Below are 20,627 nucleotides of genomic sequence, written 5' to 3'. Positions count from 1 at the left end.
CTATTTTATTTATTTCTGCTCTAACTTTGATTATTTACCTTCTTCTGGTGCCTGAGGGCTACTTTTGCTGCTCTCTTTCCATTCGTTCAAGTTGTAGCATTAATGTTTTGATTTTGGCCCCTTCTTCTTTTTGGATATGTGCAGTTGTTGCTATAAATTGACCTCTGAGCACTGCTTTTGCTGTGTCCCCAAAGTTATGGTAAGATGGGTTTTTATTCTTATTCGATTCTATGAATTTCTTTATTCCATCTTTGATTTCTTCTATAACCCAGTAGTTTTTAAGCAAGGTGTTGTTCAGTTTACATGTATTTGATTGTTTTTCCTGTGATTTTTCTGTTATTGATTCCCACTTTTATGGCTTTATGGTCAGAAAAGATGCTTTGTAATATTTCAGTGTTTTGGATTCTGTTAAGGCTTGCTTTGGGTCCTAATATGTAGTCTATTCTGCAGAATGTTCCATGTGCACTAGAAAAGAAAGCATACTTGGCTCCTGTTGGGTGGAGTGTTCTGTATATGTCTATGAGATCAAGTTGGTTGATTATGGCATTTAGATCTTCCATGTCTTTTTGAGCTCCTCTCTGGATGTTCTGTCCTTCACCGAAAGTGGAGTGTTGAAGTCTTCTACTGTTATTGTGGAGCTGCCTATTTCTCTTTTCAATGCTGTTAGAGTTTCTGTTATGTATTTTTGAGCCCTGTCATTGGGTGTGTGAATATTTGTTATGGTTATGTCTGCCTGCTGTATTGACCCTTTTATCATTATAGTGTCCTTCCTTATCTTTTTTCAGAGATTAATATTGCCACTCCTGCTCTTTTTTCGTTGTTGTTTGCTTGATATATATTTTTCCATTCTTTGAGTTTTAGTTTGTGTCTTTGAGTCTAAGGTGTGTCTCTTGTTGGCAGCATATAGACGGATCATGTTTTTTATCCATTCTGCCACTCTTTGTCTTTTTATTGGTCTCTTTTTTTTTTAGTTCATTTATATTCAGTGTAATTATTGATAGCTATGAGTTTTTTTTTATGAGTTTAATGCTGCCATTTTGATGTATTTTTTGTTTGTGTGTTGTTGACAGTTTTTTTTCTGTGCTGAGTCATTTCTTCTTTATGCTTTTTCTCTTCATCTTTTTCATTATTGTTGATTTTGCATTTGCTGAGTCTTTATGTTTTTCTTCTTTTTAATTTTGATGGGTAGATTAGTTAGTTTCCTTTGTGGTTACGTTAAAATTTACCTCTATTTTTCTAAGTTTAAACCAATCTTTTACTTCTTGACATCACCTTAACTTCTTCTTCATATGAAAGTTCTATGATTACACTATTTAGTCCCTCTTTTTTGTTTTAATGTTGTTATCATTTTTGTATTGGTATCTGTTTTCTTATTTTCAGTGTTTTAGCTTTGACTTACTTTTGTAACTTCCCTATCTGGGTTGATATCTGGTTGTTGAATCCTGCATTCTAGTCTTGGGTTGTTATATGATATTGTTGGTTCCCTAGCCAGAGGACTCCCTTTAATATATCTTATAATTTTGGTTTGGTTTTTACAAATTCCCTTAACTTTTGTTTATCTGGAAATGCTCTGATTTCACCTCCATAGTTGAGAGACACTTTTGCTGGATATATAATTCTTGGCTGGCAATTTTTTTCCTTCAAGGCTTTATATATGTCATCCCATTGCTTTCTTGTGTGCATGGTTTCTGCTGAGTAGTCAGAACTTAGTCTCATTGACTTCCTTTTTTAGGTGACTTTTCCTTTATCCTTAAACCAAAAAAAAAAAAAAAAACCTATTGCTATCAAGTCAATTCTGACTCATTATGACCCTATAGCTGCTCATAAAATTCTATCTTTATCTTTGGTTTTGGCAAGTTTGATTATAATATGTCTTGCTTTCTTTTGGGATCTCCTCTGTATGGGGCTTGTTGAGCTTCTTGGATAGATATCTTCACGATATCAGAGTTTTCTGCTAGGAAATCTTCAGCAATTCTCTCCATATTTTGTGTTATCTTCCCTCCCCCCACCCCGCCCCCCATTCTGGTACTCCAATCACTTGTAGGCTATTCTTCTTGATAGCATCTCACATAATTCTTAGGGTTTCTTCATTTTTTTTTAATTCTTTTACCTGATTTTTCTTCAAATAATTTGGTGCAAAGTGCTTTATCTTCAATCTCACTAATTCTGACTTCCACTGCCTCAGTTCTGTTCCTATGACTTTCTATGGAGTAGTCTAATTCTGAAATTTTACTTTTAATCTTTGGATTTCTATTTTTTGTCTCTCCATGGATTCTAGCAGCCTGTTAAATTTTTCATTTTGTTCTTGTATAGCTTTCTTGAATTCCTCTATTGTTTTGTCTGTGTATTCTTTGGCTTGATCTGTGTTTTGCCTGATCTCTCTCCTGATCTCTTGAAGAGCACTGTATATTAATCTTTTGAATTCTACTTCCGGTAATTCCAAGACTTTCTCTTCCTCCAAAAGGTTTCCTGATTCTTTACTTTGGTCACTTGCCAGAGTCATCTTGGTCTGCTTCTTTATGTGATTTGATATTGACTGTTGTCTCCAAGCCATCAATGTTATTAAATTTATTTATTGTATGTTTGCTTACTGTGTTCTATGTTTTTGTTTAGTTTTGTTTAGTTTTGTTTTGATGTGTCCAAATAGGCTGGACATGTGAGCTACTTTGGTCATTGGCATCTTTGAAGCTCTCCTGTCCTGTCACCAGGTGGTGAGAGCTGTTACTAGGTATATGAGCCCAGGAGTCCCTTTACTTTTCTTGTGTGGATTCAGCTCAGGTTTCCAGGTTGTTGGTCACTGAGTGTGTGGTGCAGGCTCTCACCTACGGTCCTAAATGGGCAGGGCTACATAAGAGTGATTGGAGCAGGCACAGGTACCTGGCTACAGTAGGAGGCTATTTGCTGAGCAAGGTAGGGTGCTGATGGCTGCCCGTAAGTGCCTAGGTGGGAGGCATGTTCCCTGTCCCCTAGAGCACATAGGTGGATGAGTTTTGCAGCCAGACTTTGGGCATCTAATGCTGTTGGCTGGAAGGGCTGGGAGGCACCAGTTATTCTCAGAACCCTGTCATGGGTGGCTAGGCAGACTGGGTGAATCTGCCAGTACTGAGGCCCCTGATGTTGGTAGGTGAGGACCCTGCTTAATGGGCAGAGCAGTGTCAAATGTCATGAATCTGCTATCCCCCCTTGGCTGTTGCAGTTGTAAAATAGGCTTCAGGCATATAACCTGTTGTTCTATGCTAATGAAAGCCTAGGCTGTTGAATCAGCCCACACAGGTCTAGTCAGGAGTGAAGGGCATTTGAAGTCCATGGACCCCTTATGCCTGTGCCTAGGCAAAGGGGCAGTGCCTGCCCTGGATTCCTGGCTGAGGGGTCATGATGATTTTTTAAAGTTGTGCATCTGGTCTGGGCATGGTTAGTCCTGAGTACCCAGCTTAGGGGAGTTGGCAGATTTTTGTTTGTTCATTTGCTTGTTTTTTCCCTAAAACTGTGAGACTGGTTTGGGTGAGATAGCTCATATTTCTGGCTTAGGGGGCATGACAATTGTTGAATACTGCTGGACTAGTATCAGAGCAGAGCTGGGAGGAAGTGAGGTGAGGGGAAAAGAGGTTCTTCTCTGATAAGAAAGTCTCAGAGGGGGAAGGGTTATTTCAATTCCATGTGGTAGGTTAGATGCTTGCACTTGACCTTCACACATCCAACACCACTTCCCCTGGCTCCGGAGGCTTGTGCAGACTCTCTGCCAGCCAGTCCCTCCTGAGGTGGTAAAACATGTCCTGAGTGCCACTGCTTGCCTCAGCCCGAGTGCTTCAGCCAATGCAGCCTGCAGGGTGCCAGCTAGCTCAAGTCTGGCACTTCTTTGCTGCTTCTGAACTGTCTCTCCCTCCCCCTGTCACTCAGTTCAACTCTTCAGCTTTGTTTTTTGGTATTCAAGGCTCCTAGATTATCATCTATAATCAATTCACTTGTTTCTTCAGGTCTTTTTTGTAAGAGCGACCACAGGAAGTGTCTGACTATTCTGCCATCCTGGCCCCGCTTCATTGTCAATTCATTTCTGACTCACAATAACCCCATGTGTTACAAAATAGAACTACTACAAAGGGTTTTCTTGGCTGTAATCTTTATGGAAACGGATTACCAGGCTTTTCTTTGCAGCTCAGCTGAGTGGGTTTGAACCACCAACCTCTAGGTTAGTAGCCAAGCACTTAACCATTTGCGACAATCCTAAACCAATAATCCTATTGAGTGTTCCTCTCCTCTACTACAGGACAATGATGAACTTGATTTGTTTACTTCTTCTTTTATTTGTTTGTTTAATTTTGGTTTCCTATGGTATTCCAGACAAGCAGAGTCTTAAAGTGGATCAGAGAAAAAGCCTAAATGGTAATGTTTCTGTTATTGTGGAAGTGATGTAGTAAAAGCAAAACAAACGAAATAATGTGATTTCTTTTTAAATCAACAGATGGCAGCCATGAGGAAGGAATATTTTTTACATACCTGGAACCTATTCGAGTTAGCAATTACATTTGTTGGTATCATAGGTGAAGCATTTATTCATTTAGAGGACAATAAATATCAATTTACTATCATTAAAACAATGGTCTTCATAAAAATTATTCGACTGCTTCGTTTACTACGCATTTTGAAGGTAAAGAACAGTTAAATCATGCAATTTCAAATTTCTCCTGAACTGTTTCATGAAATATGGACTAAATTGATTTACTAGTCTAATAGTTACCACTTCCTTTTGGACTAACACTTACATTTTAAATTTTAGCTTCCTTTTGACAAATTAAGTTTTATAATATTTAATATTAGGAATAAACCCAAACTATATTAGAAATTTAGCGCATGAAGTTATAGATATACTTGACACAATTTTTCCTTAGAATACAGGAGGGCACATGAAAACTTCCATATAAAATACAAATTAAGCCCAAAATAATGCTTATCTTATAAATACCTGGGGAATAAAATATGAATATCAACAAAACAAAAAACTAGGCAAAGCATTCAGAGTGGCAAAGCATAAACATTTATTCATATAAATAAAAAAAATTTTAAATGTACATTCAGTATTATATAGATTCGTGCTATTCTAGAATTGTGGCATTGGAAATTACCTTTGATTAATACATCTTTGCATTATCAAATTCAATGCAAAAATCCGCTGCATAACAATAACGATGGGCAGCTATGTATTTTCTCTGTGATTATTTCAATGATGTGAAGCCCATTCCTTCACAAATGGCAATATGAAGCCTAAGTGGACCCAGATGTAGTCTGTCTCTTACTTCCTAGAGTGCCATAACAAAATCCCTCAAAATGAGTGGCTTTAAAGAACGGAAATTTGTTCTCACAGTTCTGGAGATCCAACCGGTGTATTGCCCGTGGCAGTTCCTTTTGAGGGCCTTGAGAGAAAAATCATTCCATGGCCTCTCTTGGTTTCTGGCAGCTGCTGGCAATCCTTGGTGTATCTTTGCTCCTTATGGAAGCATCTGTTTCTCTCACTGAGTGATCTCTACCTCCCTTCCCTCTGTGTGTGACTCTGTTTCCATGTCTGTTATCCCCTTTTATAAGACACCACTAAGAAGGGATTGGACACCCTGGTGGCATAGTGGTTAAGTGCTACGGCTGCTAACCAAAAGGTTGGCAGTTCGAATCTTCCAGGAGCTCCTTGGAAACTCTATGGGGCAGTTCTACTCTGTCCTGTAGGGTCGCTATGAGTCGGAATCAACTCGACGGCACTGAGTTTGTTTTCTTTTTTAAGAAGGGATGGGACACCCTGGTGGTGTAGTTGTTGAGAGCTATAGCTGCTAACCAAAAGGTTGGGGGCTCAAATCCACTAGGTGCTCCTTGGAAACACTACAGGGCAGTTCTACTCTGTCCTCTAGGGTCGTTATGACTCAGAATCGACTCCATGGCAATGGGTTTTATGGGTTAGAAGGGATTAGGGTCAGGATCCACCCTACTCTGGTATGACTTAACAGGTAATACCGTCAAAGAAAGACCCTATTTCCCCAAACAAGGTCACCTTCATAGGCACAGGGGTTAGGACTTCGAAGTATCTTTTTGGAGGCCACGATTCAATCTATAGCACTCTCCTCCTCTCTGTGTCTTTCTCTATTCAGACACAAACAAGACACACACACATAGCACATCCAGAGATCCGTATGCTAGACGCTGTGGAGACAGAAAGCCAACAGTGGTAATGAAGCTAACAGATTACAATCTTCACATTTAGCACTTTATTACATAGGTTCACAAATGTCTTTTGCCACTGAGAGGTTATGTTCCAAGAAATCAATCAAGTTTAAACGCATGCAACCAATAGCCTTTTCCCTTTTAGTGTAATATGGGGCCATTAACTAATTTGAATGTGTGATTTAACCTGAGTAAGGTAAGTCTAATGTATTCAATGACTAGTGAATTCTTCCTGATAGAAGAATATACAGATTCTACCAACCATTTTAGAAAAAGAAACCGTTAAACCACTTAGGAAAAGTTTGTTTATACATTCAGGAAATCTTGAACGCTTACCTTATATCAAACAGTGGGCCCTTGGAATATAAGAAAAGTGAGATATAGTCTCTGCCCCAACAGAGCTTTTCGTAGAAAGAATATGACAAGAAATCCATATATACCAACATTGCTGGTAAAGACAGTGACATGCACAGAATGCTGTGGGACAGAAAAGGCTTCCTTTATTACGTAATATTTGAGCTGAATCTTAAAGAAATGAGTATAAGCTTTATGAGGACCAGTGACGGGTTGTTGGGGGTAGAGTATGGGGTTGGGGCTCATAGACAGGGAAAGCATAGGGAACAACCAGCTCTGAAGACAGGGTAACTGAACAATGTTACAGGATAAACAAACCCTTAGCAAATAAATGAAGAGCAAAAAAGTTAATTGTGGAATTTAACAAGGAATATGGTTGTGGTGGGTTCTAACCCCAAAGGAGCATCTAGTAGAAAGTTTAGTAGGAGATTTAGTATGCAAAAGTGGAAGTATTTTATGGACTTACTAAAACCTAAGCCCCAAAGGTTAATCACACAGTTTTCCAAGAATTTACACTGGTTGAAAATAGCATCTAATTTTCTTTGAGGGAAATAAGGAGGATAAAGTTGTAAACTTCACATAGGTGCCCAACATTATTAGTTACAGGGAAATAGCTATAATCATGAAGTCATGCATAAAATAAGTAAGAATCTTGGCAAGTTACTGTCATTACCTTTGAGACTGCTTCATTTCTTATTGGCAGTGGTTAGTGGGTACTCTCATCAAGGAAACCCTGGTAGCATAGCAGTTAAGAGCTATGGCTGCTAACCAAAAGATCAGTAGTTCGAATCCACCAGGTGCTCCTTGGGAATTTTATGGGGTGGTTCTACTCTGTCCTATAGGGTCTCTACGACTCGATGGCAACAGGTTTACCCTGGTCAAACTAATCAACATATAATTAAGAAAAATTTGTATGATTTATATTAAATGGTAGTCCTGTTTTTGCAGCTTGTAACACCAAAGTTGCTGCAGCTGATAGACAAAAGAATGAGCCAACAGCTGTCCTTTAGGTATGCTATACTAAAAGGATACGTCCAAGGTGAAGCCGACATAATGACTATAATTGATCACATTTCAAGTTCTAAGCAGGTTAAGCAGGTAAGGAAAACCTTAAATGGTAAGAAAAGAGTTCACCCCGCCCCTTCAGCTAGCTTCCCCGATCACATTTTGTCTTTTTTTAATGTCTAATCCCTGAAAAGCTGTCCATCGTATTTTTTAAAGTGATAATTTAGGTTAAAAATTCATCAGTTGCAAATGTAAAGATATATTCTAATAGTCCATTTTTCCAACGGGGGTAACATGTCTTCTGTTCTGTAGATGTTGCTAAAGCGGGTAACAAGAAATACGGGACGTGCCATGAAAGAGCTAGGTAGGTGCTTCTCACCCCAAAGATTCAGCGTGACTGCAGCTTATCATCACTTCTTCAGAAAGGCAGTGGTTAGACACTAAACTGGTCTTTGAGGAAACCTTTAAAAAACCTTTACGCTAATAATAATAAAGGAGATAACATCAATGATCAAAGAGTTCCTCTAGGTTGGGTGGGAATAATATCATTACCTCTCCATGCTCCCCTCTGCTTTATTGCACAATGAAGGCCTTTAATGTCTGTTTAAAGAGTGCATATGAGCATGGCACGACTACACATACCATGGTCCACCTTATAAAGTCTATTCTCTTCCAAACTAGACATGCATACCTTCCTGAGCCACAGAAGGAAAGAAGCCACCCTCTCTCTCCACCTCCCACAGAGCTGCCTTAAAACCACTTGCTGTCACGTCAGTCTCAACTCACGGAGACGCCATGTGTGTCAGAGTAGCACTGCTCCACAGGGTTCTCTACAGCTGTGTTTTTGGAAGTAGATTGCCAGGCCTTTTTTCCAAGGCCCTCCCGGGTGAATTGAACCTCCAACCTTTTGGTTAGCAGCCAAGCTCATTAACCATTTACGCCACCCAGGGACTCCTAGGCTTTAGACCTTACCATGAATTGAAGCCAGAACTGTCTCGCTCACAGGTCTTTGTTAGGATTGCTGGGGGATTCAGTGCCCAAACGTGGCAATAGCCCTTTCTCTGAGTTCATGCTCCCGGTGTAAGAAATACCCTGGGAGTCACAGACACACTGTTTTAACTTGACGTAATAGTAATTTTTGAGGCGTGATAAGGTCGAATGTGAATCAAGACAGAGAGGCTGGAAACATTTAAAGATTATTTATATTCACAGTCCCTGGCGTTCCCTGCACACCTGATGGGGCACATGGGGAAAAGGAAGGGGGGTGTCCACAAGGCAGAGCTGCAGCTGGACTGTTGACAAGCACCTTTATGTGGTTTTCATGGGAAATGTGATGGGGGAAGTCAGAGCTGATAGAGATTTTGTCGTTGAGCTTTATTTGAAACTTGCACTGTGCAGCGGTTACCAAAGGTGAAGCTGGGGAAGGAAGCTCCTTACCTAGGTAGAGCAGACATGGGGGGAGAAGAGTTACTTTGCAAGATGTGACAACATTGTAATACAGAAGCTAGAAGATATGTTTCAGAAACCTCATGTGAGAGGAGGAAAAAGGCGGTCGGTACCAGGTGGTTGGTGCAAAAAGACAGAGAAAGTCAGGACTGGGAATGAGGTCAGGCTGGAGTGACCCAGCATGGCAGAGAGTTCTCACACCGGACCAGAGGCACTATCAACAAAAAGCCCAAAATGTAGAGCCTAAGTGGGAAAACTGTGGTGGGTGCCCAGGACTCCAGATCAGATAAGCCTGAGAACATGGATGGATGAGGCTGAGTGAGACCACTTCATCTGAACAATAGCTGAGCACAAAAATCCCAGTTTAAATGGAACAGGAAAGTGGGTCATGAGCTCCAGATGCAGGGGAATCCATGTGATCCCAGGACTGGGGCTGTCTGTCCTTCTCTATGGGCACAGGCACAGGCATGAGCTTCTGCCAAGGAAAGTGGCAGACAGAATTTTGGTGCACCTGGCAAGCAGTGGGTGATGGCAGCAGTCCCAGCAGGGAGAGAGACATGTCACTGTGTGAGAGCTGTACTCCAGCGGCTTGGAGCAGAAATGTTAGCTAATATGCACAGGGAATATTTAAAATGCTGTCTTTATTTCATCTGAAAATATTTTGTTACATTCAGGCTACTTAGAGTATGATCATCCACAAACTGCCATCACTATGAAAACAAAGGAACAGATTAACGTCATGCTCAATATTGCTAGAGAAATCGTGAAGGTTTTCAGGTTAAAAGGAATTATTCATAAAATTGAAGGTTCTGAAATTAATCAGGTAAGATAGAATAGTTTCAGAAAGAACGTACTCATTTGACATATAGTCAGTCGTGATCTTTAAACCTACTTTTGGGTCTTTCCAATACAGGACTTCCCTGAGATATGAATGTCTGACTTAGAATAATTTTCTAAAGATAAGCACCAACCATAAGGAGTTTCCATCCTGCAGCCCCAGTGCCCAACTTCTCTTCCCATTCTTGCCAGTGAGAGACAGTCTCTCTGTTCTGTCCCTAAACCAAGGTCTGATGAGTCTATTCTTCATCCAGGGCTAGCGTGGCTGTCAATATGTTCCTGGGAATTATCTGTGACACCAAAATAATTTCTCCTATAGAAACCAGTACAGGGTCAGCGGAAAAGAGGAAGACGCTGTGGCTGCAACAATGCACTCAAGCATAACAACGATTGTAAGGATGGGGCAGGACCGGGCGGTATTTCGTCCTGTGGTACGTGGGGTTGCTATGAGTCAGAGCAGACTCGATGGCACCTAACAACAATGACATAGAAACCATGATTTATTTTAAAAAACGCACATTAGTAGGGTTAGAATGGCCTGCATTTCCTTTCTCTAAGTCATTTAAATGGTACCATGACATGTAAAAAGACGGAAAGCGTTCTAACTCATTCCATAAGACACCAAATAGAGAACAATTTAAGAATAAAAAAAACATAAAGCTTTTACACTTGTGAATACAAGTGCAAAACTCTTCCTAAATATAATAGTTGCAAATTGATTCTGGAAATATAGTAAAAGAATAGTATGCTGACTGCTTTTATCTCCCCCAAGCAGCTATGTAATTCATTTATAAAGTGATCAATAAAGAAAAACCAATTGTTATAGTTCAACCCTCATTCAGAATGCTCAAGAAATTCTTAGCAGGCTAGTACGGGAAGGAACATTCTTAACTTGATAAAAGGCAGCTATGTCTGCTAACTGAAAGGTCGGGAATTCGAATCCATCATGTGCTCCTTGGAAGCCCTATGGGGTAGTTCTACTCTGTCCTACAGGGTTTCTATGAGTCGGAATTGACTCAGTGGCAATGGGTTTGGTTTTTGGTTCTATCTATTAACAATCTGCAGCAAACATTGTATTAGATGGCCAAAAACATCCTCAGTCAAAATCAGGAACAAAAGAAGGATGACCACTGTCATTCCAAGTATTGAATGAGGCGCCTGGAAGTCTTTGCCCAGACAAGAAGGAAAGAAAGGAATTTGAGAGATGAAAATCTCAGAAAGGACAGAAAATATAGTAGTTGAATGCTTAATGAAAAATCCTAGGGAGTTAACTGATAAGCCACAGGACTGATAAGAATCCAGTGAGGTGTTCAGAAGTAAGATCAACATGCAAAATTCTACCCCAACAATAAAAAAAAAATAGAAAAATATTCTATTCACAACAGCAATTAAAAACTCTAATTCTTTAAGTTTGAACCTAACACAAAATATGCAACACCCATGTGACAAGAGCTGGAACACCGTAATAAAAACCTGAATACATGTTTCACCAGAGCAGAAGTCTGCAAACTTTCCCTGTAAGGGGCCAGATAGCAAATATTTTATGCTATATAGGCCACATCATTCTTGCCATGGGCAAAGAACTTTATAGAAAGTGAGAAAAGGCTATGAAAGAGGCATTTCACTGACACAAAAAGAAAAATTGCCAATGATGATTCAAAAAGGTGTCTAACATCCCTAGTAACCAAGGAAATGAAAACTTAAGAATTAATAGATAACCATTTTTACCTATTAAAACAGCAATAATGAAGGGGGGGGAACTGTAAGTGTTTAATGCTGGTGAGGTTATGAGAAAAGGAAAAGCAGTTGCCTTCAAGTTGATTCTGACTCATGGCAACCCCATACGTTGCAGAGTTGAGCTGCACCCCAAAGGGTTTTCAAGGCTGCGATCTTTCAGAAACAGATCACCAAGGCTTTCCTGAGAAGCTCCTCTGGGTGGGTTCAAACTGCCGAACTTTGGGTTAGTGGTTGAGCACGTCACCATTTGTGTCACCCAGGGACTCCTGTGAGAAAATATTCACACTTAAATACACCAGAAAAAAAAATGCTAATAAGTATAGCCATTCTGTAGGGCAGTTTAACAAATGGAAGCTTTAAATATGCATACCCTCTGAATCAGCAATTATATGTGTAAGAATCAATCTTACAGATATTCAAAAGTAAACAAAGATATATGTTCAGACATATATGTTAGAAACTACCTACATGCCCATCAATTTGGGGGGGATTTTATAAAGTGTGATACATCTATGCAAATGAATTATGCATAAATTAACAAGAATATGTACTAACATGAAAAATTCACACATATAGTGTTAGTAGGGATAAAGTAATTCTTAAAACAGTATGTATAATATGATCAACTTGGTTTTTTTTTAATTCTATATACACATATCTGTAATACTTTGTGAAACTATCTAGATGAATATATATCAAACTTTTAGTACTGATTGCATCCAGAGGTAGGGACAGGAAGGGTAGAAGGAAGATGAAGGGAGCCTTAGCTTTTTATTCTGTATTTTTCATAATGCTTGGAATCCTTACTTGGGCATGTTCTCATGTATCACTTGTATAATTAATAAACTGACATTTAAAAGGAGATTTTGTAGCGACATATAGGAGCCCCTTGGTGGCACAAATGGTTAGGCACTGACTACTAGCCAAAAGGTTGGTGCTCTGAACCCACCCAGGGGCACTCCGGAAGACAAGCCTATCCACCTGCTTCCGAAAGGTCACAGCCTTGAAGACCCTGTGGAGCACAGTTCTAGCCAGCACACATGGGGTGGCCATGAGTCGGACGGAACTCAAAAGCAACTAACAAAAACAACATAGCCTCCCAAGCCCGCCAAACCAACCTGTTGCCATCAACCCAAGCCCACCAGTTGCCATAATTTTACTGAGGCGTGCGGAATAATTTCCATAAGATGCAGATGGTCTGGCTTGTGCTTCTATAGGTTATTCTATGACCACACATTGCCTGTGTGCCGTATATGAGTAAGAAAAACTCACCATGGTCAGCGCAGGGTGTTTTTTTAGCTTGATGTTTATTTTACAGTTTAATGGTGCAGTCTGTGGATTCAATTATAGGGAAAGACCCTTCACTGAACAAAAAAACATAAAGTATAACAAAACCTGCAGAAGATCATGGTAAAAATGATGCAGAAAGGGGAATAATAAAAGCATAATAAATAATAATAATAAGTCTGTACTCACTTGATCCTCACAACATCCCTGTGAGTTGGGTATTATTGCTGTCCCTATTTTATAGAAGAGGGAACTGAGACACAGAGAGCTTAAAAAACTTGCTCAAGGCTGGAGAGCTAGTAAGCATGAAGACAGTGTTCTAATCCAGCCATTCTAATTCCAGAGCCCATGCTCTAAAACACAAGGCTATCAAAAACCCCAAGTAGAAAGAGATGTTAGAAAGTAACCAAAAAAAAGACTAGGAATTTTAGACTTAGAAAACCAAGACTGATGCACTTGATTGTGAGGAAAGTTTATCCTGTAGGAAATGAAAATAATAAACAGAAACAATGCAACCTGGAATAGTTTGCATCACAGTGCTAGGTTAAATTCAACTTTTTCCCCATGTGGATAATGATTTATGAAAAGGCCATCTCCCCCAATGCACTCTGTGGAGACTTTGTCATAAATTAAGTGATCGTGTTTGTGTGAATGAGTTTCTGGAGTCAGTTTTATTCCATTGCTCTATTTGCATATCATTGAACTAATATCACACCTTCTTGATTATTGAAACTTAATAATAAGCCTTCATATCTGGCCTTGTGCATCTGCCAGTTTCCTTCTTCAAGATTATTTTGACTATTTTGGTGTTTCGTATTTAATTTTAGAATCAGCTTGTCAATTTTCACTAAATAACTTACTAAAATTTCTATTGGAATTGCATCAATTTGGAAAAAAAATGACAACTTTGTAATATGAATTCAATCTATTAGCATGATATCCCTGTATTTAATTATGTTTTAATTTTGCCTCAATGATTTTTGTAGTTTTCTTTGTGAGTTCTTGCACCTATTTCATTCATGAATCTGCGTAATTACCTCATACCACGTACAAAAAATTAATCCCAGATGGATTGTAGACATAACTGTAAAATATAAAACAGTTGTTGTCATTGTTAGGTGCCACTGAGTCAGTTCCAACTCATAGCGACCCTATGCACAACAGAACGAAACACTGCCCAGTCCTGAGCCATCCTTACAATGATTGTTATGCTTGAGCCCATTGTTGCAGCCACTGTGTCAATCCATCTCTTTGAGAGTCTTCCTCTTTTCCGCTGACCCAGTCCTCTGCCAAGCATGTTGTCCTTCTCCAGGGACTGATCCCTCCTGACAACATGTCCAAAGTAGGTAAGACACAGTCTCGCCATCGTTGCCTCTAAGGAGCATTCTTGGCTGTACTTCTTCTAAGACAGATTTGTTCATTCTTTAGAGGCATCAATTCTTCTTTGGTCTTCCTTAGACATTGTCCAGCTTTCACATGCATATGATGCAACTGAAAATACTGTGGCTTGGGTCAGGTGCACCTTAGTCTTCAAGGTGACATCGTTGCTCTTCATCACTTTGAAGATGTCCTTTGTAGCAGATTTACCCAATGCAATGCGTCTTTTAATTTCTTGACTGCTGCTTCCATGGCTGTTGATTGTAGATCCAAGTAAAATGAAATCTTTAATAACTTCAATCTTTTCTCCATTTATCATGATGTTGCTCATTGGTCCAGTTGTGAGGATTTTTGTTTTCTTTATGTTGAGGTGTAATCCAAACCGAAGGCTGTGGTCTTTGACCTTCATTAGTAAGCACTTCAAGTCCTCTTCACTTTCAGCAAGCAAGGTTGTGTCATCTGCATAACGCAGGTTGTTAATGAGCCTTCCTCTAACCTTATGCCCCGTTCTTCTTCATATAGTCCAGCTTTTTGGATTATTTGCTCAGCATACAGATTGAAAAGGTATGGTGAAAGAATACAACCCTGACTCATACCTTTCCTGACTTTAAACCAATCAGTATCCCCTTGTTCTGTCCGAGCAACTGCCTCTTGATCTATGTAAAGGTTCCTCATGAGCACAATTAAGTGTTCTGGAATTCCCATTTTTCACAATGTTACCCATAATTTGTTATGATCCACACAGTCAAATGCCTTTGCATAGTCAATAAAACACAGGTAAACATCTTTCTGGTATTCTCTGCTTTCAGCCAGGATCCATTTGACATCAGCAATGATATCCCTGCTTCCATGTCCTCTTCTGAAACTGGCCTGAATTTCTGGCAGTTCCCTGTCGATATACTGCTGCAGCAGTTTTTGAATGATCTTCAGCAAAATTTTGCTTGTGTGTGATATTAATGATATTGTTCTATAATTTCCACTTTCGGTTAGATCACCTTTCTTGGGAATAGGCATAAATATGGATCTCTTCCAGTCAGTTGGCTGGGAAGCTGTCTTCCATATTTCTTGGCATACCTGAGTGAGCACCTCCAGCACTGCATCTGTTTGTTGAAACATCTCAATTGACATTCCATCAATTCCTGGACCCTTGTTTTTCACCAATGCCTTCAGAGCAGCTTGGACTTCTTCCTTCAGTACCATAGGTTCCTGGTCATATGCTACCTCTTGAAATGGTTGAACATCAACTAATTCTTTTTGGTATAATGACTCTGTGTATTCCTTTCATCTTCTTTTGATGCTTCCTGCGTCATTTAATCTTTACCCCATAGAATCCTTTGCTACTGCAACTGGAGGCTTGAATTTTTTCTTCAGTTCTTTCAGCTTGAGAAACACCAATCATGTTCTTCTCTTTTGGTTTTCCATTTCCAGCTTTTTGCACATGTCATTATAATATTTTACTTTGTCTTCCCAAACCGCCCTTTGAAATCTTCTGTTCAGTTCTTTTACTTCATTAATTCTTCCTTTTGCTTTAGCTGCTCGACATTGGAGAGCAAGTTTCAGAGTCTCCTCTGACATCCATCTTGATCTTTTCTTTCTTTCCTGTCTTTTCAATAACCTTTTGCTTTCTTCATGGGTGATGCCCTTGATGTCATTCCACAACGCATCTGGTCTTCAATCACTAATGTTCCATGTGTCAGATCTATTCTTCAGATGATCTCTAAATTCAGGTGGAATATACTCAAGGTCATATTTTGGCTCTCGTGGACTTGCTCTGATTTTCTTCAGTTTCAGCTTCAACTTGCATATGAGCAATTGATGATCTGTCCCACAGTCGGCCCCTGGCCTTGTTCTGACTGATGACATTGAGCTTTTCCATCTTCTTTTTCCACAGATGTAGTCAATTTGATTTCTGTGTGTTCCATCTGATGAGGACCATGTGTATAGTGACTGTTTATGTTGGTGAAAGAAGGTATTTGCAATGAAAAAGTCGTTGGTCTTGCAAAATTCTATCATTCAATCTCCAGCATTGTTTCTATCACTAAACCCATATTTTCCAGCTACTGATCCTTCTTCTTTGTTTCCAACTTTCGCATTCCAATCACCAGTAATTATAAACACATCTTGATTGCATGTTCAATCAATTTCAGACTGTAGCAGCTGATAAAAATCTTCTATTTATCTTTGACTCTAGTGGTTGGTGCATATATTTGAATAATAGTCATATTAACTGGACTTCCTTGTAGGCATATGGATATTATCCCATCACTGACAGCATTGTGCTTCAGGATAGATCTTGAAATGTTCTTCTTGATGATGAATGCAATACCATTCCTCTTCAAGTTGTCATTCCCAGGATAGTAGACTATATGGTTTTCCAATTCAGAATGGCCAATACCAGTCCATTTCAGTTCACTAATGCCTAGGATATTGAAGTTTACGTGTTCCATTCATTTTTGGTGATTTCCAATTTTCCTAGATTCATACTTCATACATCCTAGGTTCCAACTATTAATGAATGCTTGCAGCTGTTTCTTCTCATTTTGAGGCATGCCACATCAGCAAATGAAGGTCCCAAAAGCTTTACTCCATCCACATCATTAAGGTCGACTCTACTTTGAGGAGGCAGCTTTTCCCCAGTCATCTTTTGAGTGCCTTACAACAGAGGGGGCTCATCTTCCAGCACTATATCAGAGAATGTTCCACTGCTATTCATAACGTTTTCACTGGCTAATATTTTTCAGAAGTAGACTGCCGGGTCCTTCTTCCTAGTCTGTCTTATTCTGGAAGCTCAGCTGAAACCTGTCCTCCATGGGTGACCCTGCTGGTATCTGAATACCAGTGGCATAGCTTCCAGCATCACAGCAACATGCAAGCCCCTACAGTATGACAAACTGACAAACACATCAGGCTTCTCTCAGTTTAGGAGGGTAGAAATCCAAATTCAGGGCTCCATCTCCCAGGGAAGGCCTTCTTTCTCTTTCGGCTCTGGAGGAAGGTCCTTGTCATCAATCTTCCCCTGGACTAGGAGCTTCTCAGCCCAGAGATCTCAGGTCCAAAGGGCACGCTCTGCTCCTGGCACTACTTTCTTGGTGGTACGAGGTCCCCCAATAAAAATAAAACAGTTAAGCTTCTAAAAAATAACAGAATTTTCATGAAATTGGGGTAGGCAAAGATTTCTCAAATAGGACACAGAATTGGATTTAAATAATATTAAAAGTAAGAACTCTTTATTAAAAAAATAGAATATAAAGACAATCTGCAAAATGGGAGAGCATTTTGCAAAATAAATATGTTCAGAAAGGATTCATACTCAGAATACATAAAAATATCTTACAAATCAATAAGAACGAGAAGAAAACTCACTTTTTAAAGTTTTTTATTATTGCACTTTAGATGAAGTTTTACAGAACTAGCTTCTCGTTAAATAGTGCACATATTGCTTTGTGACATTGGTTACCAACCCCAAGACATGTCAACACTCTCCCTTCTTGATCTTGGGTTCCCTCTTACAAGCTGCCCTGTCCCCTTCTGCCTTCTAGTCTTTGCCCCTGGGCTGGTGTGCCCCTTTAGTCTCATTTTGTTTTCTGGGCCTGTCTAATCTTTGGCTAAAGGGTGAACCTCAGGAGTGACTTCATTACTGAGCTAAAAGTGTGTCCAGGGACCATACTCTCAGGGTTTCTCCATCTCTGTCAGGCCAGTAAGTCTGTTCTTTTTTTTTGTGAGTTAGAATTTTGTTCTACATTTTTCTCCAGCTCTGTCCAGGACCCTGTATTGCGATCCCTATCAGAGCCGTCAGTGGTGGTAGCCGGGCACCATCTAGTTGTACTGAACCTAGTCTGGTGGAGGCTGTGGTAGATGTGGTTCTTCAGTCCTTTGGGCTAATTTTTCCCTTGTGTCTTTAGTATCTTAGATGGCTGCTCACAGGCTTTTATGACCCCAGCCGCGACTCACCAAAGTAGAATGTAGAACATTTTCTTTATAAACTATTTTATGCCAGTTGAGCTAGATGTTCCCTGAGACCATGGTTCCCACAGCCCTCAGTCTAGTAATTTGGTCTCTCAGGGAGTTTGGATGTGTCTATGGAGCTTCCAGGACCGCACCTTGTACAAGTTGTGCTGGTTTCCCCAGTATTGTGTACTGTCTTACCCTTCATCAAAGTTACCACTTATCTATTGTCTATTTAGTGGAGGACAACTCGTTTTTAAGAAACAGGCAAAAGATGTGAACAGGCATTTAGCAAAAGATGATATTCAAGTGGCCAATAAACATAAGGAAAGGTACCAACTATCATTGTTATAAGCTTAATTTATGTTCAAACCAAAATGAATTGCCAAATATGCAACCACCATAACACCTAAAATTTAAAGAAAATAGAGACGAAAACTGACAGTACCAAGTGTAGGCCACAATGTGGAACAACTGGGACTCTCTCCAGCATTAAGGTGAAAGCATAATTGATGCAGCCACTTTGGAAAATATTGCCTGAAGCCGAGCATATGTATATCCTATGACCCAGTAGTTAAACCTCTGGCTGTGTAGCCAACATTACTCATAATAGTCCCAAACCAAAATAACTCAAGTGTCCATCAACAGTAGTTAAATAAAACTGGTATATTCATACAGCGCAATACTAATCAACAATGAAAATGAATAAGCTTTTGCTCCCTGGAACACCATAGATAAATATCAGAAACATAATATTGAGGAAATGAAACCAGACATAAACAAGTATGTACGTACTCTTTGATTTTATGCACATAAAGCTCAAAACCAAATAGAAAGCTAAACTGTGGTGATAGAAGTTGGGGTAGTGATTATCTTTGGAAAGGGCCAATGACAGAATGGGAACATGAAGGAGGATTCGGGGTCCAGTGAATAATTTCATCTGGCTGCTGGTCACACAGATGTTTTCACTTTGTAAATGTTCTTCACGTGAATACTTGTGCACTTTTTTGTGTGTATGCTCTACTTCAATTTATACTTCAAAAAAGTTACTTTAAAAAAGCTGAACCTATGACTTCTGAATAATGATAACGTAAGGAGGTAGAAAATACTGTAAGAGGTTGGTTTCTACGGGACAGCAAAAGTCTCAGAAGAACAAGAATAGGAAATAATACAAGGTCATAATTGTTTTAAACATTCTACAAACAGCAGTTTGGTTCATCTTCTTTCTTAAATTTTTGTGGTTTTAGTTAATCATGGCCAAAAAAAGAGAGATGCTTGATTTCCAACCAACGATCAGGTCTCTTACTATTGAAGAAGCACTGTATCATATTCCATGGCTAGATAAAGACCAAGATCATATAGCCTTCATTCAGGTAACATTTTTATTTCCTAGTTATAGCATCTTCAATGTGCCTACAAATAATCTTGTACAAAATAAAGGTTAATCATGATACTGCCCAGTTTAAAATTCTTTAACAACTTATTGCCAGTAGGATAAACTCAAGATCTCTTTGAGTGATATGCAAAGTTCTTTGGAAATCTGCCTCCTGCTTACCTCTCGACTGTTATCCTCTGTTGCCCATTCGTCACGTACCCCTTGTACTCCAGCTATATGAGCCTTGGTGCCCCAAGCACTTTATATTGTTTCCTAACTCTGTTCCTTTGTGGATGCTATTTACTTTTCTTGAAATGCTCTTTGTTTTCACTTATTTTCAAACTTTCCCTGCTTATTGCTCCTATGGAAATATACTCAGCATACCACTGAACTGTTCATTGACACTTTCCGTTCATTCACGTCACCAGAATGTGCTACATATGCCATACGCAATGCTAGGATCTGGGAATGCACACAATAAAAACTAACCTTTACCGAAAACATACTATTTTTCAGGGAGTGTTCTGAGCTTTTTGCATGGATTATATCATTTGATACCCTCAAAAACATTCCCGTAAGAGCAATTATTACCCTTTTTTTACAAATGAGGAGATCAATGCAAAGACTCAGTAAGTTCTCAAGGTCAAATAGCCAGTTAGAGGTAGAGCTGGGGTTCAAAGCCAGGCAATCTAGCTCTACAGCCTGCCATTTTTAATAAAGTGATTAAAGGTACTATATAAACCCATTGCCTTCAAGTCGACCCTGACTCACTCACTGGAACCCCATGTGTTACAGAACAGAGCTGCTCTATAGGGTTTTCATTTGCTGTAATCTTTACAGAAGCAGATCTCAAGGATTTTCTTCAACAGCACCACTGGATGGGTTCAAATTGATACCCAGGAAATATATAATACCTTCCAAAAATACAAAGTATAGTTCCAATCCTCAAAAGTTCACAGTTTTGTTCATTAATCAGGACAAGAAAGCAAATAAGGAGCATTCCAGGCAGTAGGGAGAACATGAGCCAAGAGTCAGAGGAGCAGGAGAAGAACACATAATGTGT

The 20,627-nt window shown here is 39.5% G+C and overlaps 2 protein-coding genes across 2 annotated transcripts in view; one reads left to right on the top strand and one right to left on the bottom strand.

The window, feature by feature from the left end:
* Nucleotides 1-17,059, bottom strand: part of LOC126071864 (OX-2 membrane glycoprotein-like) — a 317,661-nt gene extending 300,602 nt beyond the window's left edge. Inside the window, exon 1 of the mRNA XM_049876240.1 lies at nt 17,044-17,059. The gene's annotated coding sequence lies outside the window, so the exon portion shown is untranslated. The remainder of the gene's footprint in view (nt 1-17,043) is intronic.
* Nucleotides 1-20,627, top strand: part of SLC9C1 (solute carrier family 9 member C1) — a 124,607-nt gene that overhangs the window by 93,053 nt on the left and 10,927 nt on the right. The window contains exons 15-19 of the mRNA XM_049852884.1: nt 4,460-4,645; nt 7,504-7,653; nt 7,873-7,924; nt 9,681-9,829; nt 19,437-19,562. Of these exons, the coding sequence (XP_049708841.1) occupies nt 4,460-4,645; nt 7,504-7,653; nt 7,873-7,924; nt 9,681-9,829; nt 19,437-19,562 (663 nt within the window). The remainder of the gene's footprint in view (nt 1-4,459; nt 4,646-7,503; nt 7,654-7,872; nt 7,925-9,680; nt 9,830-19,436; nt 19,563-20,627) is intronic.

Source organism: Elephas maximus, chromosome 1 (genome assembly GCF_024166365.1).
Source record: "Elephas maximus indicus isolate mEleMax1 chromosome 1, mEleMax1 primary haplotype, whole genome shotgun sequence".
NCBI lineage: Eukaryota > Metazoa > Chordata > Mammalia > Proboscidea > Elephantidae > Elephas > Elephas maximus.
This window is presented reverse-complemented; position numbering and strand designations above follow the sequence as displayed.